Below are 23,404 nucleotides of genomic sequence, written 5' to 3'. Positions count from 1 at the left end.
CAAAATTTAAGACAAACTCCTCTGACACCATTTGCTACTGATTCTCCCTTGCAAAAGAAATTAACACCAGTTTAGAAAGATCTGCAACCTGTTGCTAGTGTTAGCTTGCCAAAACTGCCGGGAAACCCTCGAATCAGTTGCTGCACCTGGAAACCTCTGGTCTTTCAGGCACTGCCTCTCCCTTCCTCCCACACCTTCCCCCAAACCACTGCGGGTTTCCCGGGGCCTGGGGGGCCCTTCCTTGACCCACCGGGCTGCTGTGCTGTGTCCGCTAGGACCTTAGGCTTCCCAGGGCAGAGCCTGTCCACCTTTGTTCTCTCTCTCTCCTAATGGAGCAGGCAGACGGCCGCACGTGAAAGGAACTAGAAGTGGCATAGACGAACGATTTGGCTTGGATTTTTTCAGTGTAAACACAAGCCAAGCCAGCGCTTGGCAGTGGTCCAAAGCTCTGGTCCTGCCCGGAGGTTCCCCTAATGAAACCTCGAGGCCCTGCACCCTCTTACTCAGATCAGAATTTAAGTGCAAAGGGAAACAAGGACACTCTTTGGTGCCATATATATATGTATGTACACATACACACACAGATATATGCACACACATACACACACATACATATACACACATATATATACACACACACATATATATACACATACACACACAGATACACACACATACATACATACATACACACAGAGATACATACACACACATACACAAACACACACACATGCATACACATACATATACACACATACGCATATATACACATACACACATATATACAAACACAAACACACATACATACATATACACACACACATATATACAAACACAAACACACATACATACATATATATACACACACATACACACACAAACACACACATATATATACACACAGATACACACATATATATACACACACACATACACACACATACACACATATACATATATACACACACATACACACACACATATATACAAATACATACACACATACATATATATATACACACACACATACACACACAAACACACACATATATATACACACAGATAAACACATATATATACACACACATACACACACACACACACATATATACACACAGATACACATATACATTTATATATACACACACACACACCCATATATACACACACACATATACACACACACATATATATACACACATACACACACATATATACACACACCTATACACACACACACACATATACACACACACAGATACACACACATATATATACACACACATACACACGTGTATACACACATACATATATATACACACACAAACACACACATATATATACACACAGATAAACACATATATATACACACACATATACACACACACACGCATACACACACACATATACACACAGATACACATATACATTTATATATACACACACACACCCCCATATATACACACACACATATACACACACACATATATATACACACATACACACACATATATACACACACCTATATACACACACACACACATATACACACACAGATACACACACATACACACGTGTATACACACATACATACATTTATATATACACATACACACACCCATATATACACACACACATATACACACACATATATACACACACACATACACACACATACACACGTGTATACACACATACATACATTTATATATACACACATACACACACCCATATACACACACACACATACATACACACACATACACGTATATATATACACACACACCTATGTATACACACAGATATACACACACATATATATACACACACATATATATACACACACATACATATATGTATATGTGTATGTATGAGCCTGTGTGCTCACTGATGTCCAACTCTTGAGACCCCATGAACTGGCGCCCTCAGGCTCCTCTGTCCACGGGAGCTCCCAGGCAAGAATACTGGGGTGGGTTGCCATGCCCTCCTCCGGGGATCTTCCTGACCCAGGGACTGAACCCGCGTCTCCTATGGCTCCTGCATTGACAGGCAGGTTCTTTCCCCTTGACCATCTGGGATAAATCTTCTAAAGGAAAAGACAGACTGGCCGCTTCTTCCCATCCATTACAAAGGCAAACCGAAAAGCAGAACAGGATTGAAATTCCGGCTCCATACGCTGTGATGTGGCTCACAAAGGAAGCGCTGCAGCCCAAGGACGCCGGTCAGACGTGTGAGCAGCGCCCCGCCACTCACAGCAGCAAAGAAGAAAGCACTGCTTCCCTTTATCAGGAACATGATGGCCAGCTCTGCGCATCCGTTCAACTCTTCCACAAAGGTGGTCACACCCGCACACGTGCACGCACGCGCACACACTTTTACACACAAACCACTGGCGTCACAAGCACCAAGAAAAACATGCAACGCTGCAAGAGAGCAGAGTGGCTGGAGTGAGGTGTGCGAGATTCAGACTCCGGGGCTCTCGTACTGGGTCTGGAGCCCTGGCGGCAGGGCCATCCTGAGCCCGAAGGAGGGGCGCCCTGAGGGCCGGGAGGGGACTGCTGTGGCTGGACCCCACGGCCTCCACGGCGGCAGGACTTGGAGCTCAGGGCCCCCACGGGGGCGAGGCAGCCCAGGGGAGCCCCTGTGGTCACACGCAGGGCCATCGGGGGACAGGAGGGGGCGCGGTGTGCTGGCCTCTCTCCATCTCCTGCTGGGACCGTGGAGGGCACGTTCTCCCCTTCACTGCCCACCTTCCGGCCCTCGGGTCTGCTGGGGGGGGGCATTCCTGCTGCAGCCAGCATGGCCACCACCTACAAGAGCCGCAAGCTGCAGTTGGACACCTCTCAACCAGGTCCTGGGGGTTCATCCGTCCCCAAAGGCACCCTGCTGAAATAGCCTTGGCTACACACACCATCTCTTCCTGTTTGGTGTGGAGGCATGGAGACGGAGGGGACCGGAGTTCCGGCGGGCCCACCCCCAGAAACCAGAGCCCACCGTGTCCCTGCACGCCCACTTCTCAGCATCGAAGACCAGTGACCCCACGACCGAAGCTCCTCTCTGCCCCAAGTCAGCAGCAGGGATTCTGCGGCTGGTCTGAATGGCCAGCACAGCCGGGGACTCAGCCATCTATGGGAGGCGGTCGGGCTGGCAGCACTGGCCTTTCTGAGGGCCCTCCGCCAGCTGGACCACTCAGACCTGTCCCACTTCCCAGGCGGTACACGGATACAGCCTCTCAGCCGGGAGAGGGCACCTGGAGCCCAGAGGTGAGGGGACTGTCAGGGGAGGACATGGGGACTGCAGAAGCACTGCGCCCCGGGCGGAGGTCCGGAGGGGAGACCTCCTTCCGGCAACCGCCCACCGCCCGGGGCATCTGGGGCAGTTTGCGAGGCCACCATCAGGACTAAGGCAGTCCTTGCAGAGGCGGGTAGAAAGGACGGCAGTGGACGGACACCCGCCCCTCCTGTCCCCCAGACTCGGGAGGTTCAGGTGGAACAGCTCCGGGACGACCCCCCCGGGGTGCACTCGGGGTCATCACCTGGGGACTGCAGCTGCTGACCCGAATCAGGGCGAGACAGCCCCCACGCTCACTCGCCAGGGTGCCTGAGCCTGACTGCCACCTGTCCTCTGCGTGAAGGCCTCAGACCTCCGCTGTCGGAGGCGGGGCCGGGCCACGATGGGGAACAGCGCCACCCTGCGGCTAAGGTGATGCTCTGCGGGGAGTTCTCACCCGCATGGCGCCTTCTGGCTCCCCTGTCCTCTTCCACGCAGAGCAGAGTCCTCTCTGGAGCGGCCCCCAGGCCTTGCCTCCCCCCAGCCTCCCCGCTTCTCCTCCGGCCTCTGGGCAGTCAAGCCGACCGGGAGAAGCCCCCTGCTCTAACACCCCTGCCCAGGGGAGACTGGGAGGCAAGCTGACCACTGCGGGCATCACTACCCTGGGGGCAGGTCAAACAGCAAACACGGTGGGGCTTGAGAATCACAGGACGCTCCTGGGGACCATTTCGCTGAGCCCCAGGCCACCCAGACTGCCTGAGGCTGAGGCGCAGCAGCGTGAAGGCCCAGGGGCAGGACCCAGGGTGGGGCCGGGCAGCAGGGCGTCACGGTGGCCCCCTGCTGAAGTCACAGGCAGGGCCAGGTCCGGGCGGGATCCCCCGCAAGCCTGCCCGTGAAGGAGGCCACCGGCCCCTGGAGAGTTGGGATGCCAGCCCCCGTATCAGAGCAGAGCCAGGGGCCAGAGACGGGTGGGGAAGCCCAGCGCCCAGGCGGTGTCAGGATCAGCTTAGGTTGAAGAAGCCCAGGGCGGCGGGAGACTCCCTCACGGGGACCGTGATGAAGTGATGAAGACCGCTCCGTGAGGCCGCGGGGGGGGCCCCCAGTCCCGGCTGGTCTGGACGGACTCGGAGAGGCCCTGCTGCGCCGGGCAGGGAGGCGGGCCAGGGCCCCAGGCAGAGCTGCTCTTCTCCCCGCCGGCTCCCAGCTTCTCCCGAGATCGGGTGGCCCACCTGCCCGGGTGTGCGGCCGTGGACATGGTCTCCCTTGCCCGCAGGGATGGGGCAGCTGGCCGCCCGGCGCCCCCAGGTCCCTTCAGACGTCTTCGGCACCCTGGCCGGGCTCGTGATCCTCCAGGCCGCCTTCTGCTCCGGGGCTTGCAGCCCGCTTCTTCGGGATGGGATGCTTCAGTCTGAGCTTGCCTATCAGGATCCAGGCGGCCTCTGAGGCACCGGGTGAGTCTCCAGGCCCGGGCCCAGGGCGTCTAAGTCGGCTCATCCTCTCCTGAGGACGTGGAGGACGGGGAGGAAAGAGAGGCTTTGGACTGGAGGGGGCGCCGGGTTCCCGAGCCTGGAGCGCCGCCTACAGAAGGACGTCCCGGTGCACGACCCCAGCCGGCCCCAGGGCGCTGGCCGCCCATCCGGCCCTACACCTGCCCCTCGGGTTCCTCTTCTGGAAAGCCGAGAGGAGGCTCGGGTCGGGGTGTCTTCCGAGGCGCCCAGCCGTTGGGTCTGGGGGGCCCGCCGTGCCGCGTGACCATGCGCCTGTGCTCGCCCTTGGGGATTGATAGCTCAGGCAGCGCGGGGCAAGGAGAGATAGAGCGGCTCGGCGGGGCTCAGCCCCTCCCGGCAGCCGCGCGCCCCGCCCCGCGCGCCCGGCACCGCCTCGCGCGCATCGTTCCGCACCGCCCCGCGCGCCCGGACCCGCGCGCCTCGCCTCGCGCTTAGCGTCCTCCGCTCCCCAGCACGCCCACCGCTGAGCACCAACCCGCCCGGCGGTGCAATTTTAGGTGACACACACAGTCACCAAGTTCAACCACTACAGTAATACAGACCAATTTTCAAGCATGATAACGAAAAAGTGAAGAAACACTGTGTATGTGTGTGATGTATTCCACTGCATCCCATTCACAAGGAGACGCACGTGTCACTTAGGGAGGAAGAACTTTGTGGAATCTCAGGACAAGAGGAAGATGGGCTGGATGAAGCACAAGCTGGAATCAAGATTGCCAGGAGAAATATCAATAGCCTCAGATATGCAGATGACACCACCCTTATGGCAGAAAGTGAAGAAGAACTAAGGAGCCTCTTGATGAAAGTGAAAGAGGAGAGTGAAAAAGTTGGCTTCAAACTCAACATTCAGAAAACTAAGATCATGGCATCCGGTCCCATCACTTCATGGCAAATAGATGGGGAAACAGTGGAAACACTGACAGACTTTATTTCCGGGGGCTCCAAAATCACTGCAGATGGTGACTGCAACCAAGAAATCAAAAGACGCTTGCTCCTTGGAAGAAAAGTTATGACCAACCTAGACAGCATATTAAAAAGCAGAGACATTACTTTGTCAACAAAGGTCCGTCTAGTCAAAACTATGGTTTTCCCAGTAGTCATGTATGGATGAGTTGTACTATAAAGAAACCTGAGCACCGAAGAATTGATGCTTTTAAATTGTGGTGTTGAAGACTCTTGAGAGTCCCTGGCACTGCAAGAAGATCCAACCACTCCACTCTAAAGGACATCAGTCCTGAATATTCATTGGAAGGACTGATGCTGAAGCTGAAACTCCAATACTTTGGCCACCTGATGCAAAGAGCTGACTCATCTGAAAAGACCCTGATGCTGGGGAAGATTGAGGGCAGGAGGAGAAGGGGACGACAGAGATGAGATGGTTGGATGACATCACCAACTCAATGGACATGAGTTGGGTAAGCTCTGGGAGTTGGTGATGGACAGGGAAGCCTGGCGTGCTGCAGTTCATGGGGTCGCAGAGTCGGGACACGTGTGAGCGACTGAACCGAACTGACCCCTAGAGGAAGGAAAGCTCCCACGTGAGCCCCTGGTCCTCACACACCGGGGAGGGGGCGGGTCGCTCTCAGAGGGAAGGTCAGGCTGCTGGAACGTGGGCCTGTCCCTCCTGACCCTCGGGTACTGACTCCTGTCTGCAGCTCCTGACTGGTGAGCCGTCCGTTGCTCCATCACCCTCCCTAGCCTCTCACCTGAGTGAGGCGGGGCTGAAGCAGGCTGGGGAAGCCAAGCCTTGCGTAGGGGCCGATTCACAGCAAAGTGGCCGTCCATCAGTCACGGCAACCCCTCCACACACTCTCAACGTGTTTCCACATACCATGACCTCAGCTGCCCGATCGGCATCACTGAGTCCAGCCAGACGATGAGCCCCTGCCCGGGGGGAGTGGGGCCTCAGACACACTCTAGCACTGGACAATTGCGATGCAGAATTTAAATGGGGTCCATGTGAGTTTCTGAACATAAAAATCAAGCATCTCAATCTGGCTGGAGGCCGCCACTGTGGACGTGAGGGGTTCAACCCTATTAGGCAGTAGGATGGGGTCACAGAATGTTTGGTTCCAGACTGAACCCTATCAGGAAGCCGGGGCTCTATCTGGTCCCCAGTGAGGGGAGTGGGTGGAGGAGAACGCTCATGGAGGAAGGGCATCTCTCTCCTCTGAATTCCTGCTCACAGGTCCTCGGAGCGACGGACTAGAATGAGCCGATCAAATACAAAAGCGCAACTGCAGAGGCAGAATCAGCTACATACTCTAGGGGAATAGTGAAAATCGAGAATGCAGGGCCTGAAGTTCACATGTCAAAGGGTAACCGGAACGCATTAAGGCCAGGCGGAAGCCTGTCTGATCGCACCGGCCCCCATCCACAAGCGGCTCTGCCGGGAGCAGTGGGTGCACACCGCCGTGCCGCCAGCACTTCCGGGGTGCCTCCTGGGGCCCCGCCCACATGGGTGCCGCCCGCACACCACGCGCTCCACACGCGCTCCGCACGCACGCACACCACGCGCTCCACACGCACGCACATCACGCGCTCCACACGCACGCGCTCCACACGCACGCACACCACGCGCTCCACACGCACGCACACCACGCGCTCCACATGTGCTCCACACACGCTCCACGCATGCACTCCACACCTGCTCCACGCGCACGCACAGCACACGCTCCACACACACGCGCTCCACACACGCTCCACACGCACGCACATCACGCGCTCCATCACGAAACTATTAGGTGGGGGTCGTCTCCTCTTTCGTGAGGGTGCTCTCAAGCTCATGCAGGAATTTACCTAAAACACGGGATTAGGGCAAAGGTCTAAACCAATGATGTGTCTGACTCCAGGAACCTGCTTGCTCCGCCACAGGGCTCCCAGCTCAGACCTACACAGTTCTGCCCTGAGGAGCTGGCAGGACCCTCACGCCCACCTGCATGATCGGATGTCCATCTCAACCCCAGGCTCTCTAAAGGGGGAAAGGACATTCTCTGAGACAAATGGAGCTGGGAAATCTGGATATCCACCCGCAGAAGAACGAAGCTCGCTGTGACACGCGCCACATAAAAAGATCAGCTCAGAATGGATCCATGTGACAGCGAAAATCCTCTAAGAGAAAACACCAAGTAAGTCTTCATCATGTTGACTTGACAATAGATTGTTTGCTATGACAGGAAAAGGACCAGAAGGAAAGAAAAAAAAAAAAAGATGAATTTCACCAAAATTTAACTTGGTGGTACCTCAAAAACACTCTCCAGAGTATAAAAGACAGCCAACAACATTTGAAAAAAAAATATTAGCACATCGTCTAATCAGAGTATAGTATCCTGGTACATGAACAATATCTTTAACTCAATAACAAGAAATGACCTGATATTTTTAAAACGGTCAAAGGCTTAGATACTTCTACACAGAAGATACACAAGTGGATGGCTAGCACATGAAAGGATTTTTAGAACATCTGTCATTAGGGAAATGAAAGTTAAACCACAAGGAGATACTGTTTGAACCCAATGAGATAGACCATGATTTGCGAAATTACCAGCTGGTGATGAGGCTGTGGAGAAGCCTGAAGCCATGACATTGCACGTGAGGATGGGAAATGGCTCCACCACTGTGCAAAGCAAGTCGGCACTTCCTCGAGGAGCAAACCCAAATTAGCACTGGACCTAGAAGGCCCACTTCACGGTGCAGTTTCAGTTTGCAAGATGAAGAGGCTCTGGAGACCCGCTGCAGCACGTTGCGCCTGTGGCTGACCACACCGCGCAGTGCGCCAGGCGGCACAGAGAGCAGATGCGCTCCTACCACAGTCAGAAGACGAAAAGCCGCCAACATGCTCAAACATGTATGCGAGTGTGTTCATGAGGTAGCCAAGAGACAAAAAAGGACAACGATCTGAATGTCTATCACTGATGAGTGGATAAACAAAAATACCATTCACTGTTTTCAAACGGTATTCTGTCCAAAGTACAGAGACAGAGGCCCCAGGACGCAGGAGGCTCTGTGGGGACAGACTTTCTTGGGGGAGAGGGGAATGTCCTCAGCCCGGATCTGACCCCAGCCCTCAGGACGCAGAGCAGACCTGGAGCGTCCAGGACGTGTGGTGGAGCTGGGCGCTCACAGGAAACTCTCTTCCAGGGCTGTGCTGGGGCCCGTGGAACCAGGGACAGCCAGGTGAGCCCCCAGACCTCCTGCTTCCACGCACCACCCCTGGTCACTGGGGAGCACAGCGGGCCGGGGCCGCTGGTGGCCCGTCTGGGAGGGGCGGGTGACAGCTGGGGAACCTGGGGGAGAAGGCGCCCTGACTCCTCAGGTCTGATTCATTTCCACAGGTTCTCCCCAAACCCTCCATCCGGGCTGACCCAGGCACCTTGGTCGCCCAGGGAGCCCAGTGACCATCTGGTGTCAGGGGTCTCTGCTGGCAGATGTCTACCGTCTGTCTGTATAAAGAGAGCAGCTCTGAATCCTGGGAGGCTCAGGCCCCTCAGGGCTCCAGGAACAAGGCCGGGTTCCACTTTGAATACACGAGGTCAGGTGATGCCGGGCAGTATCAGTGTGCATATGGCAGCAGGAACCGCTGGTCAGAGCGGAGTGACCTCCTGCCCCTGGTGGTGACAGGTAAGAGTGCTCCCACCCTGGGAGCGTCCTCACGGGCAGAGGAGCAGAGTGTGGGCTCAGGGGACCACTGCCCTCCTAGCCCACACCTGAGGTCACTGGGGTGGAGGTCCCCCTGTAACACAGCCCCTCACCCCCAGAGTGTACAGGAAAACCCTTCCCCTCTGCCAGCCCCCCTCGCTCATGCTTGCCAGAGACAACCTGACCCTCCGGTGTGGCTCAGAGGCTGGCTTTGGCAGCTTCACTCTGACCAAGGACGAGCGGCTCAGCCCGCCCCGCCGCCTAGAAGGGCAGCAGAGCCCCGACTTCCCCCTGGGCCGCGTGACCCACGCCCACGGGGGCCAGTACAGATGCTACAGCGGGCACAACCTCGCCCACGCATGGTCGGCCCCCAGCGCCCCCCTGGACATGCAGATCGCGGGTGAGGAGCCCTTGTCCCAGACCAGGTCCCGACTGTCTGCTCAGGGCGCTGGACCAGGGTCGGCCCTGGTGGTGACGGGTCCAGGGAGAGGGTCCTGGAGCAGAGGCCAGGTGGGGCAGGGGTCTAGGGGAGCAACGTGAAAACAGGAGTGAGAGGCACGAAGACTAAGGAGACCCACACAGACGGGCTGAGAGGAGCTGGGAGGGCTCACAGGGAGGCCCCTCAGCTCAGGGTCCGGGGTGTGGGGAGGGGCTCTCTGCTCATCACCCCCGTCCTCCCCCAGGAATGCACAGGAAACCCTCCCTCTCCGCCCGCCCGGGGGCCTCAGTGCCCCGGGGAGAGAACGTGACCCTGCAGTGTCGCTCTGAGGTCCGCTCAGACACCTTCCATCTGTCCAAGGAGGGGTCGCTTGCTGCTCCCCAGCACCTGCGTCTGCAGGACATGGCTCCGCCCGTCCAGGCCAACTTCACCCTGAGAGCTGTGACCTCGGCCCACGGTGGGACCTACAGATGCTACAGCTCACAGAGCACCGCCCCCCACCTGCTGTCGCTCCCCAGCGACCCCCTGGAGCTCCTGGTCTCGGATGAGGAGCGCCCTGCCCATACCCACTGAGGAGTCAGACCCACAGCTCAGTCCTGTCCCCGGGCAGCTCTGGGCTGCATGGGAAGAAGGGAGACACGGGGACGTCAGCCACAGGTGACCCCACCTCACGGAGAGATGGATAATACATCTCTACTCCACGTACCCCCTCCCCAGGATCCAGGCAGTGCTAGGTGTGCAGAGAGGGGACTGAAGAGTGGAACGCTCTGGGCTTTGAGGGACGACATGGTGCTAAAAGCAGCATGAAGACCCAGACACACCCCACATCCTCCTCCTGTCCTTGTTCCAGGGAGCAGCTGGGGCCTGGAGACCCCACCCACATGCTCGAGCTCCAGGTCTGCTGAGTAACCGAGTCCTCCTAGCCTAGAGGAGACGAGGTCTCCCGGGCCCTGGGCGACCTCCTGTTCCCCCTTCCCCACTAAACCTTTACAGGTTGCTTCCCATAGGGTCTAGGGTGGGGTGGGGATGAAGGGAGGGGGCTTCAGGTCCCAAGTATAACTGAGCTCACTGGTCCCAGTATACTGGCTGCTCAGAGTGAGAAGAACTATATGTTAAGGGGAAGCCACCAGCTGAGGAGAGGGAGAGGAGGCGGCCTCTCCGCCTCTGTCCGTGGTGCTGATCCCCGGGAGCCTGAGCGTCAAGGGCACCAAGGGACTCAGCCCCACCGTGCGCAGGGCAGAGTGAAGGTGGCCTCTGTCCGTGGTGCTGATTCCCGGGAGCCTGAGAGTCAAGGGCACCAAGGGACTCAGCCCCATGGTGTGCAGGGTGGAGTGAAGGTGGCCTCTGTCCGTGGTGCTGATCCCCGGGATCCTGAGAGTCAAGGGCACCAAGGGACTCAGCCCCACGGTGCGCAGGGCAGAGTGAAGGTGGCCTCTGTCCGTGGTGCTGATCCCCGGGATCCTGAGAGTTAAGGGCGCCAAGGGAACCAGCCCCGCGGTGTGCAGGGCAGGGTGAAGGTGGCCTCCGCGCCTCTGTCCGTGGTGCTGATCCCCGGGATCCTGAGAGTTAAGGGCGCCAAGGGAACCAGCCCCGCGGTGTGCAGGGCAGAGTGAAGGTGGCCTCTGTCCGTGGTGCTGATCCCCGGGAGCCTGAGAGTTAAGGGCACAAGGGACTCAGCCCCATGGTGTGCAGGGTGGAGTGAAGGTGGCCTCTGTCCGTGGTGCTGATCCCGGGAGCCTGAGAGTTAAGGGCGCCGAGGGACTCAGCCCCACGGTGTGCAGGGCGGAGTGAAGGTGGCTTCTCCGCCTCTGTCCGTGGTGCTGATTCCCGGGAGCCTGCGCGTCAATGTCGCCAAGGGAATCAGCCCCACGGTGTGCAGGGCAGAGTGAAGGTGACCTCAAAGAGGTGGGGAGATTCACTGCACAGTTACATGTAAGTCAATGAAAGCAGAACATGCTCCCACACTATATAAAAATTAAACTCAGAATGGTTTGAAGACCTAAATGTTAGACATAACATCATAAAACTGCCGGAAGAGAACATGGGCCAAGCACTCTTTGATATACATCGTATCAATATGTTCATAGGTCAGTCTCCCAAGGCAAAATAAATAAAAGCAAAAATTAACAAATGGGGCCTCATCAAACCTATAACCTTTAGCACAGCAACGGAAATCATCAACTTGAAAAGACAGCACATGGAATGGTAGAAACATTTGCAAATGATATGACCAAAATATTTGAACCGCTCATATGACTCAAAATCAAAGAAACAAACAACCCATCAAAAATGGGCAGAAGAACTGAAGAGACATTTTCCCAAAGACATATAGATGGCCAGTGGGCACATGAGAAGATGCTCAACACCATCAATTTTTAGAAAAATGCAGATCAAACCTGCAATGAGTTACCACCACACACCAGTTGGAATGGATATCAACAAAATCTATAGGCAATAAATGCTGGAGAGGGTGTGGAGAAAAAAGAACCCTCTGACACCCTTGGGGCATGTGTGTGCTTCAGTCCTGTCTGACTGTTTGCGACCCCATGGTCTGGAGCCCGCCAGGCTCCTCTGTCCATGAGATTCTCCAGGCAAGAATACTGGAATGGGATGTCACGCCCTCATCCAGGGCACCTTCCCCACCCAGGGACTGAACGCGCGGCCCTCGGGTTTCCTGCATTGGCAGGCGGCTTCTTTACCACTAACACAACCGCTTGTACCTGCAAAGGCGCTTTTCTTCCAGCTTGGAGCCATCCTGCCTGTGGCCACGAGAGGGCACACGAGAGACACGGCAGAGTCTGCTCGCGGTAAGACCCTGTTCAGGAGACACCCCCCAGGACTTCCCAGAGAAAGGGTGCATCCTTCCCCCAAACCAGCGTCTGCCCTCAGAAAAAGCCACCTGAGTCCAGGAGAGACGGTGTGCCCAGCCGGTCCAGCAGAGGCTGTTAAAGACTCCTCAGTTAGAGAGTCCTCACACTTCACTGATTAAATGAACCTCCCAACTAAACTGCTAATTCCCACATCTCTGCCACAGACTTCAAGGTGATGAATTCAGCAGAAAGCCCTGGACTGGGACTTTGAACCATGTGGTTTCAGAAGGAGTACCATGGGTTGGTATGTTGAATGTGGATACATCGCATTTCCCTTCCCCAGCAGGTCCCGCCTCTGTTTAACAAAAAAGCAGTGATGATTCTACAAAGTAGTTGTGGGGCTGGAGAACCAGGGCACTGTGACTCCACCCAGGGCAAGAGACAGTCGTCCAGAGATACAGATCTAGGAGCTCCCTAATTATTGAAAACAATTGTCTGAAAGAGGTTCAGTGAACTGATCTTCAACTAAGATGTGCAGAACACACAATGGGAAAATCCCTTCAATAAACGTTGCTGGAAGAGCTAGATGACAGCAGGCAGGAGGGGGAAGCTGGACCCTCAGCTCACACTACATGTGAAATCATCTCAAAACGCAGCAAAGACTTAAACACAGGGCCTCAAACCATGAAAGAACCAGAAGAAAACACAGGGGGAGCTTCGTGACATGGGTGTGGACAAGCTTTCTGTGGATATGACACCAAAAGCATGGGCAGCAAAGACAGAGACAGACCCGGGGGGTAGGTAAATAAAAACCTTCTACACAACACAGGAGATGGTCACAGGAAAGGCAATGGACGCAACGGAGAAGATGTGTGCAAACCACACATCTGATAAGGGGCTACTTCTCCAATACACAAGGAGCTCACACAACTCAACGCAAAGTAACAACCACCCGGTTTTTAAACGGGCAAAGGACCTGAACAGGTGTGTCTCAAAAGACGATGCCCAGACGACCAAACAGGACATGGGAAGGTCTCAACACCCACCAGTCCTCAGGGGGGCACACAGCAGAGCCAGTGAGATGTCACTGCGCGTGTTAGAGACACTTGACTGCTAGGAAAATAACAAAGACAACACGTGCTGCCAAACGCGGAGAAGAGAGAACCTTGCACGTGGTCGTTGGGGACACAGTCGGTGCAGCCACTGTGGAAAGCAGTATGGAGTCTCCTCAAATTCTAAATCTAGAACTCCCTACCATACGATCCAGCAATTCCACTCCGGGTCTGTATCCAAAGAAGATGCGGCCAGGACCTCACAGACGTATCTGCACTCCTGTGTTCACTGAAGCATTGTTCGCAACGGCCAAGATACGGGATCAATCTCAGGGTCTGTCAGTAGATAAAGGAATAAAAGAAAGATGAGATACACACACACACGATGGAGTATCTTCAGCCTTTAAAAAGTCAGAAATCCTTCCTTTTCAGACAACATGGATGAACCTGGAGGACCGTATGCTGAGTAAAGCAAGACAGACAGACAAACACAGCAGGAGCTCACTGACCTGTGGAATCTAATCGTCAGACTCAGAGACAGAGACTGGTAGTTGTCAGAGGCTGGGAAGGTGGGGGGTGGAAACGGGGAGGTGCTGGTCACGGGGAACATCTCAGGGACGCCGACGAGTAATCCTGGAGACCTGATGGGCAGCGACGTGACTACAGCTGACCATGCTCCAGTGTAGGCTCAGTCCTGCTCAGAGGGCAGCCCGGACGTGTCCTCACCAGACCCGCAGACCAAGGTGAACTGCGGGAGCTGATGCACATGCTAATCAGCATGACCGTGCTGTTTCACAGGGTAAGCTTGCATCAGAACATCAAGCTCAACATCTGAAACATACAAGTCTCTGTCAGTTATCCCTCAAGAAAGCTGAAAAGTTTTCTTTCATTTAAGTAGACCAAACATGTTGTTAGTTATTCCATGTCTAATTTAAGCCAGTCACTCCCCTGTTTAATATATGTACTGACACATGTGTTTCTCAGCACGTGTGCATTCTCCTCCTCCACTGAAGAAAACAAGGCCCTAATCACACCCCACCTGCGCTCTGAGCACGCATGTACAGGTGTGCGTGTGTGCACACCTGTGTTCCTACACGTCCACGCGTCTGTGGCCGTGTTTGTGTGCGCCGGTGTCATCTTCCAAAGCTCATTTGCTGGGCGTGCGTTCCTCATCGTTGCAGCTCACTTGCTCCTGACATCAGTGAGCATTCCTTTCAGCCTGAAAACAGTCAATATCTAAGCCCTTGCCCCTCTGCCAATGCCATCTTTCACCCTCACTCTCTACCAAGCTACTTGAAAACATTTTATTTTTTTAACGAAGTGTGTGCTCAGTGACGAGGAGAGGATGATAATACAGGTGAAGGTTGAGGGGTCCGTCCTCCCACAGCCCTCCTCCTCTCTGAGGAAGAAGCAGCCTGACCTGGCGGGATGAGTGGCTGAGATTCCGCCCACGGGCGGAAGTGGTGCCCGGATCCCAGGATTCACAGACTTCCCCATCTAATGACCCTCTCACAACTGTCCCTTACAAATAATTTTTTGACTCAGTATAAAACTGTTCTTAATGAGTTCCCTGAAGGGGTTTCTCCAATATCTCCTGGCATCACCTTTTTCTAGGAAGTAGTCTGGTCCCAGTGAGCTTGTCATTCTCTTGATAACTGAAAAAGGTCAGTTTTCATCCCAGTCTCAATGCAGGGCAATACCAAAGAGTGCTCAGCCTACTGTACAATTGGTCTCATTTCACACACTAGCAAGGTAACGCTCAACATCCTTCAGTCTAGGCTTCAGCTGTACCTGAACCGAGAACGTCCAGATGTACAGGGTGGAGTTAGAAAAAGGCAGAGAAACCAGACATCAAATTGCCAAACATCTGTTCGATCATAGAAAAAGCAAAGGAACTCCAGAAAAACATCTATTTCTGCTTCATGGACGACACGAAAGCCTTTGATTGTCTGGATCATAACAAACTAGAAAATTCTTAAAGAGTGGGAATACCAGACCATCTGACCTGCCTCCTGAGAAACCTGTATGCAGGACAAGAAGCAACACTTAGAACCAGACATGGAACAAAGGACTGGTTCAAAACTGGGAAAGGAGTACGTCAAGGCTGTATATAGTCACCTCGCTTATTTAACTTGTATGCAGAGTACATCATGCTAAATGCTGGACTGCATGAAGCACAACATGGATTCTACATCGCTGGGAAGCATATTAGTAACCTCAGATATCCAGATGACATCACCCTAATGGCAAAAAGCGAAGAGGAACTAAAGAGCATCTTGATAAATCTGAAAGGGGACAGTAGAAAAGCTGGTTTAAAACTAAACATTCAAAAAACTAACATCATGGCATCCAGTCCCATCGATTCATGGCAAACAGATGCAGAAACAATGGAAGCAGTGACAGACTTTATTTTCTTGAGCTCCAAAATCACTGTAGACAGTGACTGCAGCCATGAAATTAAGATGTTTGCTCCTTGGAAGAAAAGCTATGACAAACCTAAACAGTGTAGTAAAAACCAGAGACATTACTTTGCTGAGAAAGGTCCGTCTAATCAAGGCTGTGGTTTTTCCTATAGTCACATATGGATGTGAGAGTTGGACTATATAGAAAGCTGAGTGCTGAAGAATTGATGCTTTTGAACTGTGGTGTTGGAGAAGACTCTTGAGAGTCCCTTGGACTGCAAGATGATCAAACCAGTCCATCCTAAAGGAGATCAGTCCTGGGTGTTCAGTGGAAGGACTGATGCTGAAGCTGAAACTCCAATACCTTGGTCACCTCATCTGAAGAGGCAAGTCATTGGAAAAGACCCTGATGCTGGGAGACGTCGAGGACAGAAGAAGAAGAAGGGGGCAAAAGAGGATGAAAGGTTGGACAGCATGACCAGCTCAATGAATAGGAGTTTGAGCAAGCTCAGGAGACAGTGATGGACAGGGAAGCCTGGCATCCTGCAGTCCATGGGGGTCACAAAGATTCAGACACGGCTGAGCGACTGAACAACAATGTATTTAAAATAAGCTTCCCCTTTTCCTGTTGCCTCAGACACCCCACGTCTCAGCAGGCTGCGCTCCACAGCACTGTCCTCATTCGGGGGTCACGCTGAGGTCCACCCCCTCACACTCACCATCTCTCATAGACGGAGTCTCCTGGGACTGGCCTGGGAGGCAGGCTGACTGGGGGCCCCCTGCAGCCACCCCGCACCCCAGAGTCCATGGTCGCAGACTCTGCCCCTGCTCAGAGCTTCGCTCAGGATGGGCCGTGGGGGCCCCGCAGCCGCCCGCAGGGGGACGCCGCGGCTGACAGGGAGGGATCACGTGTGTTTCCTGCCACATGTGGGGGGCTCCGCGGTGCTGACCGAGGCCTGAGGCCGTGAGCGGAGGGCTCCCAGTGCCCGCCAGACACCGCGGGAGGGGGGCTCCAGCTGCCAGCCTCCATCGGAGCCCTGAGCCTCCCTGCCTGTGAGGATGGGTCCCTCTCTGTGTCCACACGGGTGGACCTTTCCCTGACCCCGAGATGATCCCGGCCGCCGGGGCCACACTGCCTACCTCTCCCCGCTTCGCTGTGGTTCCCGTTCCATTTGGGGAACTTTTCTTCTGCATTTGTCTGTGGTTACGTGTTGCAGAAACACTCTCCGGGGCACGTCTCAGCATCAGGAGCAGAGGAGGCTCTGGGTGGGCACCACACTCGCCCCCTTGGGTGCAGTCTGAGCCAGCAGCCCATCACTTCCACCTTCTCCTGCCGTCAGCTCGTCTGGAAATTAACCGTGATGATGGCAGCAAGAGCCCACAGCCCCTCTGAGGGCTGGGGTTCGGACAACATGCAGAGGAGGAACCTCAGGTGCAGAGAAAGGGCACCGCCGCTCAAGGTTCCATGAGCAGTGGGCACACGTTTATAGGAACATCTGTTCCCACCAGAGTGAGAGCTCTGACCCCAGTCAACACCCTCGAAAGCTTGCAGGTGATGGCAAGAGCGGGAGGAGACTGTGCCCAAGGACCCCGGGGCCCCGAGGAGGCAGGAAGCCCCCGGGGGCTTGTTCCCAGGAAGGCGGGCTGGACGGTGATGCGGTAAAGAGAGATGCCCCTGAAGGGGGGCTGTGATGGGGGGAACCCACACTCCGGGGCAGGGGAGGAGTCAGTTTCCTTCGTGATTCCCTGAATGTCTCTTCTGGGCTCTCGGCAACGTGGACTCAATGAGCCCAGGGAGATGTTGACCTGTGTCTCTGGGGATCTGAGCCCTGCGGGCAGCAGGAGCCGGCATCCTCCCAGAAGCATCTCCAGGGCCTGGTGACCCGGCCATGGTGAGGACCCCATGGGGACCTGCTGATGGACGGGCAGAGGAGGAAGCAGACCCCGAGGTGAGGCTCTCAGAGGGAAGGAGCCTGGCCGTCCTCATCTGGAAGGGGTGTCTCAGGAACACACTGGGACTGTCATGGAGATGCGCCAGGCTTTCAAGAAGAGGCTGTTCCCCTTCCTCCGGGGACGCTGATGTGACAACCCCGTGACAGGAAGCCCCAGCCCCGGAGAGGACACACCCTGTGTGTCTGTCTGTCCGGAGGGCACCCAGTTCTCCTCCATCCTCACGGCCTGGACCGCAGGGAGGAGACGCCATGGCCGCCACCCTCCCCGCCCTGCTCTGCCTCGGTGAGATGAGGAGGGGCAGGGGGAGCCCTGGACTGGAGGGACACCACCCCCCAGCCAGCCTGCTCCCTCAGGGGACCCCAGGGCCCAGAAGGCCCCCGGGGAGGAGAGGCGCTGCTCAGAGCAGAGGGCAGACCTCTCACAGGGCTCTCCCTTCCAGGGCTGAGTGTGGGCCTGAGGACCCAGGTGCAGGCTGGTGAGTCTGTCCCCAGGGCCAGATACCTCCTCTCGTGGGGACAAGGGTCACCCCCAGGCCACGGGGAGGGGGACAGCAGCTCGGGGCTCATGGACTGGGAGTCTGGGAGGCCTGGGCTGAGAGCCCGGGCATGAGGGCGGACCCCTGGTGAGCCCGCCTCTGATTCCCTTCCAGGGACTCCCCCCAAACCCACCATCTGGGCTGAGCCGGGCTCTGTGGTTCCCTGGGGGAGCCCCGTGACCATCTGGTGTCAGGGGACCCTTGGGGCCCAGGAGTTCCGTCTGGATAAAGAGGGAAGCTCAGTCCCCTGGGACAGACAGAAACCCCTGGAGCCCGGGGACAAGGCCAAGTTCTCCATCTCACTGATGACCGAGCAGCACGCAGGGCGCTATTGGTGCTACTATCTCAGGGGAACTCGCTGGTCAGAGCTCAGTGACCGCCTGGAGCTGGTGGTGACAGGTGAGAGACGCTCGGGGGCCTCAGGCTCTGCCCTCGGGATCGGGGTCAGCTCTCAGGGGGTGTCCCTCTCACAGCCCAGCCCTGGGTGGCAAGGAGCCCCACGGATCCAGCTGCCTCCTTCTCTCCTAGGACCCTACAGCAAACCGCGCCTCTCAGCCCTGCCGAGCCCTGTGGTGACCTCGGGAGGGAACGTGACCCTGCAGTGTGGCTCCTATCAGGGATTTAACAGGTTCCTTCTGACCAAGGAAGGAGAAGACGAGTCCTCTCGGACCCTGGATGGACAGTGGAGCCCTGACAGGCAGACCCAGGCGCTGTTCCCCGTGGGCCCCGTGAGCCCCGGACACGGGTGGACATTCAGATGCTACGGCTTTAACAGGGACATCCCCCAGGTGTGGTCGGCCCCCAGCGACCCCCTGGAGCTCCTGGTCCCAGGTGAGGAAGTCCCGTCCTGACCCCACATTTGTGCAGACAAGGCAACGTACTCGGGTCTCTGCTCCCAGGGCAGCCCCTGTGACGGGGGGAGACAGCGTGGTGCTCACAGGACAGACACACAGACACAGACGGCGAGGCCTGGGGCCGGGCCGGGAAGGGTGTCCACGGGGGACGCGGTCCCAACGACCCGGCCCCGTCTCTCCCCAGGGCTGTCTGGGAAGCCGTCCCTCCTGAGCCCGCAGGGCCCTGTCGTCACCACTGGACAGAACCTGACCCTGCAGTGTCGCTCTGACGCCGGCTACGCCAGATTCGCTCTGTCCAAGGAGGGGGGCCGGGACCTCCCCCAGCGCCCTGCCCGGAGGGTCCAGGGGGGGCTCTCTCAGGCCGACTTCCCCCTGGGCCCGGTGGGCACCGTCCACGGGGGCCGGTACAGATGCTACGGTGGACACGGCCTCTCCTCCGAGTGGTCGGCCCCCAGCGACCCCCTGGAGCTCCTGGTGGCAGGAGAGTGGCCAGCGGGTCAGTCGGGGGCCAGACTCTGCAGAGGCCCCACCGGGGAGCCCCAGGGGTGATGCTGGGACCAGGGGGAGGGGTCCCCGGGAGGGGACAGCGAGACGGGGTGGGGGAGGGGGGACTCGGAGAAACAGAGACGGCACTGAGGGTCCAGAGAGGCCGCGGAGTCTCGCTCAGAACCAGGGCCGGGCCCGTACCCCCTTCCTCTCTGCAGGACTGCTCAGAGACAGACCCTCGCTCTCGGCGCGGCCGGGCCCCTCGGTGTCCGTGGGAGAGAATGTGACCCTGCTGTGTCAGTCGGGAAACAGGACGGACACTTTCCTTCTGTCCCAGGAGGGGGCAGCCCATCGCCCCCTGCGTCTGCGCGCCCAGGACCAAGGCGGGCGGTTCCGGGCCGAGTTCTCCTTGAGTCCTGTGAGCTCGGCCCACGGGGGCACCTACAGGTGCTACCGCGCACTCAGCACAGACCCCCACCTGCTGTCCCGGCCCAGCGAGCCCCTGGCGCTCCTGGTCTCAGGTGAGGCCCCGTCTGTCCGTCTGACTCAGCAGCTCGGGGCCCTGTGCCCTGGGAGGCCCCGGAGGTCGTGGAGGGGGCGCTGAGGGAGGGGCCCCCTGAGGGAGGGGCCTCGGAGCCCGGCCCCGCCCCTTCCTCCCCACTTGGGTCCCGGAGGGGCAGGGGGGCAGTGGGAGAGTCTGGGGAGGCTACAGGGCCGTGCAGGGCAGAGGGGAGTGAGGTGGGGACCCCGGTCAGCCCGGCGCACCCCTTCCTGGGCTCATTCCCAGGACCCATGGGCCCAGCCCCCACCCTCGGGCCCCAATTCAACAACTGGGGAGTCACGGGGCTCTGTGCTCAGGGGAGACAGCCCACCCCAGGGCGCTTTGAGATTCTCTGGGTGGACAAGGCCCCTCAGATCGTCAAGGGCCGGCGGGGAGTCAGGCAGAGAAGGCGCGGGAATCACAGGCTGTAGGGGCCTGAGGCTTCGGGATGGGGGTCAGTCTGGGGAGGAGCAGGCCCACCCCCACCCCATCCTGCCCCCGGAGGCTGCAGGGATCGCCCCCTCCCCCGGGCAAAGTCAAGCCGGCAGTGTAGAAGGCTGAGCGAGCGCCTGCTGGGGGCGGTGGTGGGTCGGTGGGAGCCACGGTTGGGTCCCACCCCGGGACCCCGCAGACCACCGCTCAGGGGCGGGCCCCATCCTGTGCTGTCTGAGCTCCATCACCTCAGGGTCCTGAGCAGGAACGTCTGAGACAGTAAGACAGAGAGGCCCCGGGAGGCTCCCGAGGAGGACATGGCCCACCCACAGCCTCCTTTCAGGACCCTCTGGCCCCCGACACCCTCCCCCATCACCGCGGTCAGACCCAGAGTGAGGAGGAGGACAGCGTCCCCGTCAGGGGCTGGGATCGGGGCCACGTCCTCTCCCGGGAGGCGGGTGCCCTGGGCGCACACCCCGGTTCCCGGTGCCTGTGCCGGCGCTGACCTGTGCGCCCTCACCCCAGACTACACGGTGCAGAATCTCATCCGGATGGGCCTCGCGGCCTCGGTCCTGCTGCTCCTCGGGGTCCTGCTCTGCCAGGCTCGGCACGACCGCCGAGGAGCCCGAGACGCGGCCCGGAGCTGAGCACCGGAGGCCCCCAGCACCGTCCGGAGCGACCCAGCCCCCGACGGGAGCTTCCGGCTCTGGAAAGAGCCTCTGCCTCACGTACTGGGTGCGCTGTCTGCGGAGAGCCCGGGGGAGAGACGCGCCGCGGGGGCGGGAGGAGGCCCGGTGTCCCGGGGTGGCTGGGGACTCGGCCTCTGCTCACGGGGGCCCCCCTCCCTCCAGGGGAGGAAACCCCGACTCCCCGCTCCTCCTCACCCTGCAGGCCCGCAGGCTCTGTCCTCTCTCCTGGACGACGGGAGCCTCACTGTTCATGCCCGCCGTCTCTGCTGTGCGCAATGACGTCCATCACTTCTCAGAAGCAGAACGTCGTTTAAGTAACTGAATAAATGGGTGGAAGCGGGGCCCCATTGGGAACAGATGGATCCAGAGCTCTTCCCTGAACCCCTGGACCCCTCAGCCCTCCTCTCCTCGTCAGATGACACCCGTGTAGTTTCTCTAGAAACACTGTCAGTGCGATGGGATCCCTGGCGTTTGAAGTGACGGTCAGGGCTACGCTGGTAAATGAGCTCAGGATATATCGTTCTGTAAAGAGCGCCGATGTGGGGTTTCCCTGGTGGTGAAGAATCTGCCAGCCAACGCAGGAGACACAGGTTCAATACGTGATCCTGGGGGATCCCACGTGCCAAGGAGCAACTGAGTCCGTGAGCCGCAGTGACTGAGGCTGGCACGTCCTGGAGCCCGCACGCCGCCAGAGAGGCCAGGGCTGTACACGCCCAGACGCCTCAGTGAGGGAGCAGCCCCGCTCATCACAACCAGACACACCCCCGAGCACACAGACCCAGCACAGACACACTCATCAGGCAATAAATTCTTAAAGAGCCCAGGCGTGTGAACTGTGTGTCTGCTTTGGTGCAAACGCTCTCCGTGGCCAACCTCCAGGAGCCCGCGTTAATGTGCTGAAGGCAGGGTGGGAAGGAAGGAGCAGGCTGGCTTTCCCAGAGGAGCGAGTCTGGTCCAGCCAGCCCCCACCGATGGCCCCACGCGCACAGATATGTCCTTTGCATTACACGTCACATAGGATGGTCTCCACCTCAGTTTTATGCCCCAGGTTCCCTGAGATGAGATGCCCACCTCCTAGTTCATCTCTGAGAGAGGGGAGGAGAAAATGATGGAGGAGACAAGGCTGACTCTGACAAATCCCAGCACATCACGGGCAGGTGTACTCATCACCCCACTCAACCTGGAGAGTCGACAGCAATTCTCAGTGAAAAGGAGAGACACAGCGCTGGCCCACACTTGCATAACCTAGAGGAAGATGTGTGCACAGCCACGAGTGTGCAAGCAGAATGTGGACACGTGGGTTCTTCCCAGTAGAAAAGGTTACAGAAATCACTTTCACCAAAATGAATGGTTTGGTGTATGTATATGCGACAGAAGATTATACAAAAAATTTCACAAAGGCAGACTGCTAGAGTAACACAGATCAGTTTTCAAGCATAATGGTGAATAAGTGAAATAAAACTGTAGGAGTCCAGTCCATCACATCAAATTCAAAAGGCAACAACATGGGACTCAAATAAATAAAATGAGAAATGAAACAGGAGGAACAACAGCTGCTACCAGGTTCCCCTGGTGGCTTGGTGGGTAAGAATCCAGCCGCCAATGCAGGGGACGTGGGTTCTAGCCCTGCTGCAAGAAGATCCCACACAGGCCGCAAATGCTGAGCCCGGGGGCCCAGAGCCCTGCCCTGCGACAAGACACGCCATCAAAACCAGGAGCCCAGGCACCGCAGCGAAGAGAAAAGCTGCGCTGAGCTCAGCACAACGTGGGAAAAGCCCCTGGGCCGCAGCAAGAC

At 57.2% G+C, this 23,404-nt stretch overlaps 2 protein-coding genes across 14 annotated transcripts in view; both read left to right on the top strand.

Moving 5' to 3' along the window:
* The window catches only part of LOC122421171 (leukocyte immunoglobulin-like receptor subfamily A member 6), a 161,461-nt gene that overhangs the window by 121,153 nt on the left and 16,904 nt on the right, over positions 1-23,404 (top strand). For 3 of the 13 annotated variants that reach the window (XR_006263459.1, XM_043437016.1, XM_043437015.1), the window contains exons 1-4: positions 18,237-18,354; positions 18,512-18,547; positions 18,722-19,006; positions 19,136-19,438. The exons of 1 other annotated variant lie outside the window; for it this stretch is intronic. Coding sequence is in view for 11 of the 12 variants with exons in the window: in XM_043437016.1 (XP_043292951.1) it covers positions 18,321-18,354; positions 18,512-18,547; positions 18,722-19,006; positions 19,136-19,438 (658 nt within the window). In the remaining variant the exon portion in view is untranslated. Of the gene's footprint in view, positions 1-18,236; positions 18,355-18,511; positions 18,548-18,721; positions 19,007-19,135; positions 19,439-19,645; positions 19,958-20,165; positions 20,469-21,445; positions 22,424-23,404 lie in introns of those variants that run through there. 9 more of the 13 variants (XM_043437020.1, XM_043437018.1, XM_043437028.1 and 6 more) reach the window with 8 other exon arrangements.
* On the top strand, positions 8,614-10,428 carry LOC122420403 (leukocyte immunoglobulin-like receptor subfamily A member 6). The gene is made up of 4 exons (XM_043435534.1): positions 8,614-8,646; positions 8,842-8,954; positions 9,536-9,816; positions 10,100-10,428. The coding sequence occupies exons 1-4, from the start codon at positions 8,614-8,616 to the stop codon at positions 10,426-10,428; spliced, it is 756 nt and encodes a 251-aa protein (XP_043291469.1).

Source organism: Cervus canadensis, chromosome 18, assembly GCF_019320065.1.
Source record: "Cervus canadensis isolate Bull #8, Minnesota chromosome 18, ASM1932006v1, whole genome shotgun sequence".
NCBI classification, from domain to species: Eukaryota; Metazoa; Chordata; class Mammalia; order Artiodactyla; family Cervidae; genus Cervus; species Cervus canadensis.
This window is presented reverse-complemented; position numbering and strand designations above follow the sequence as displayed.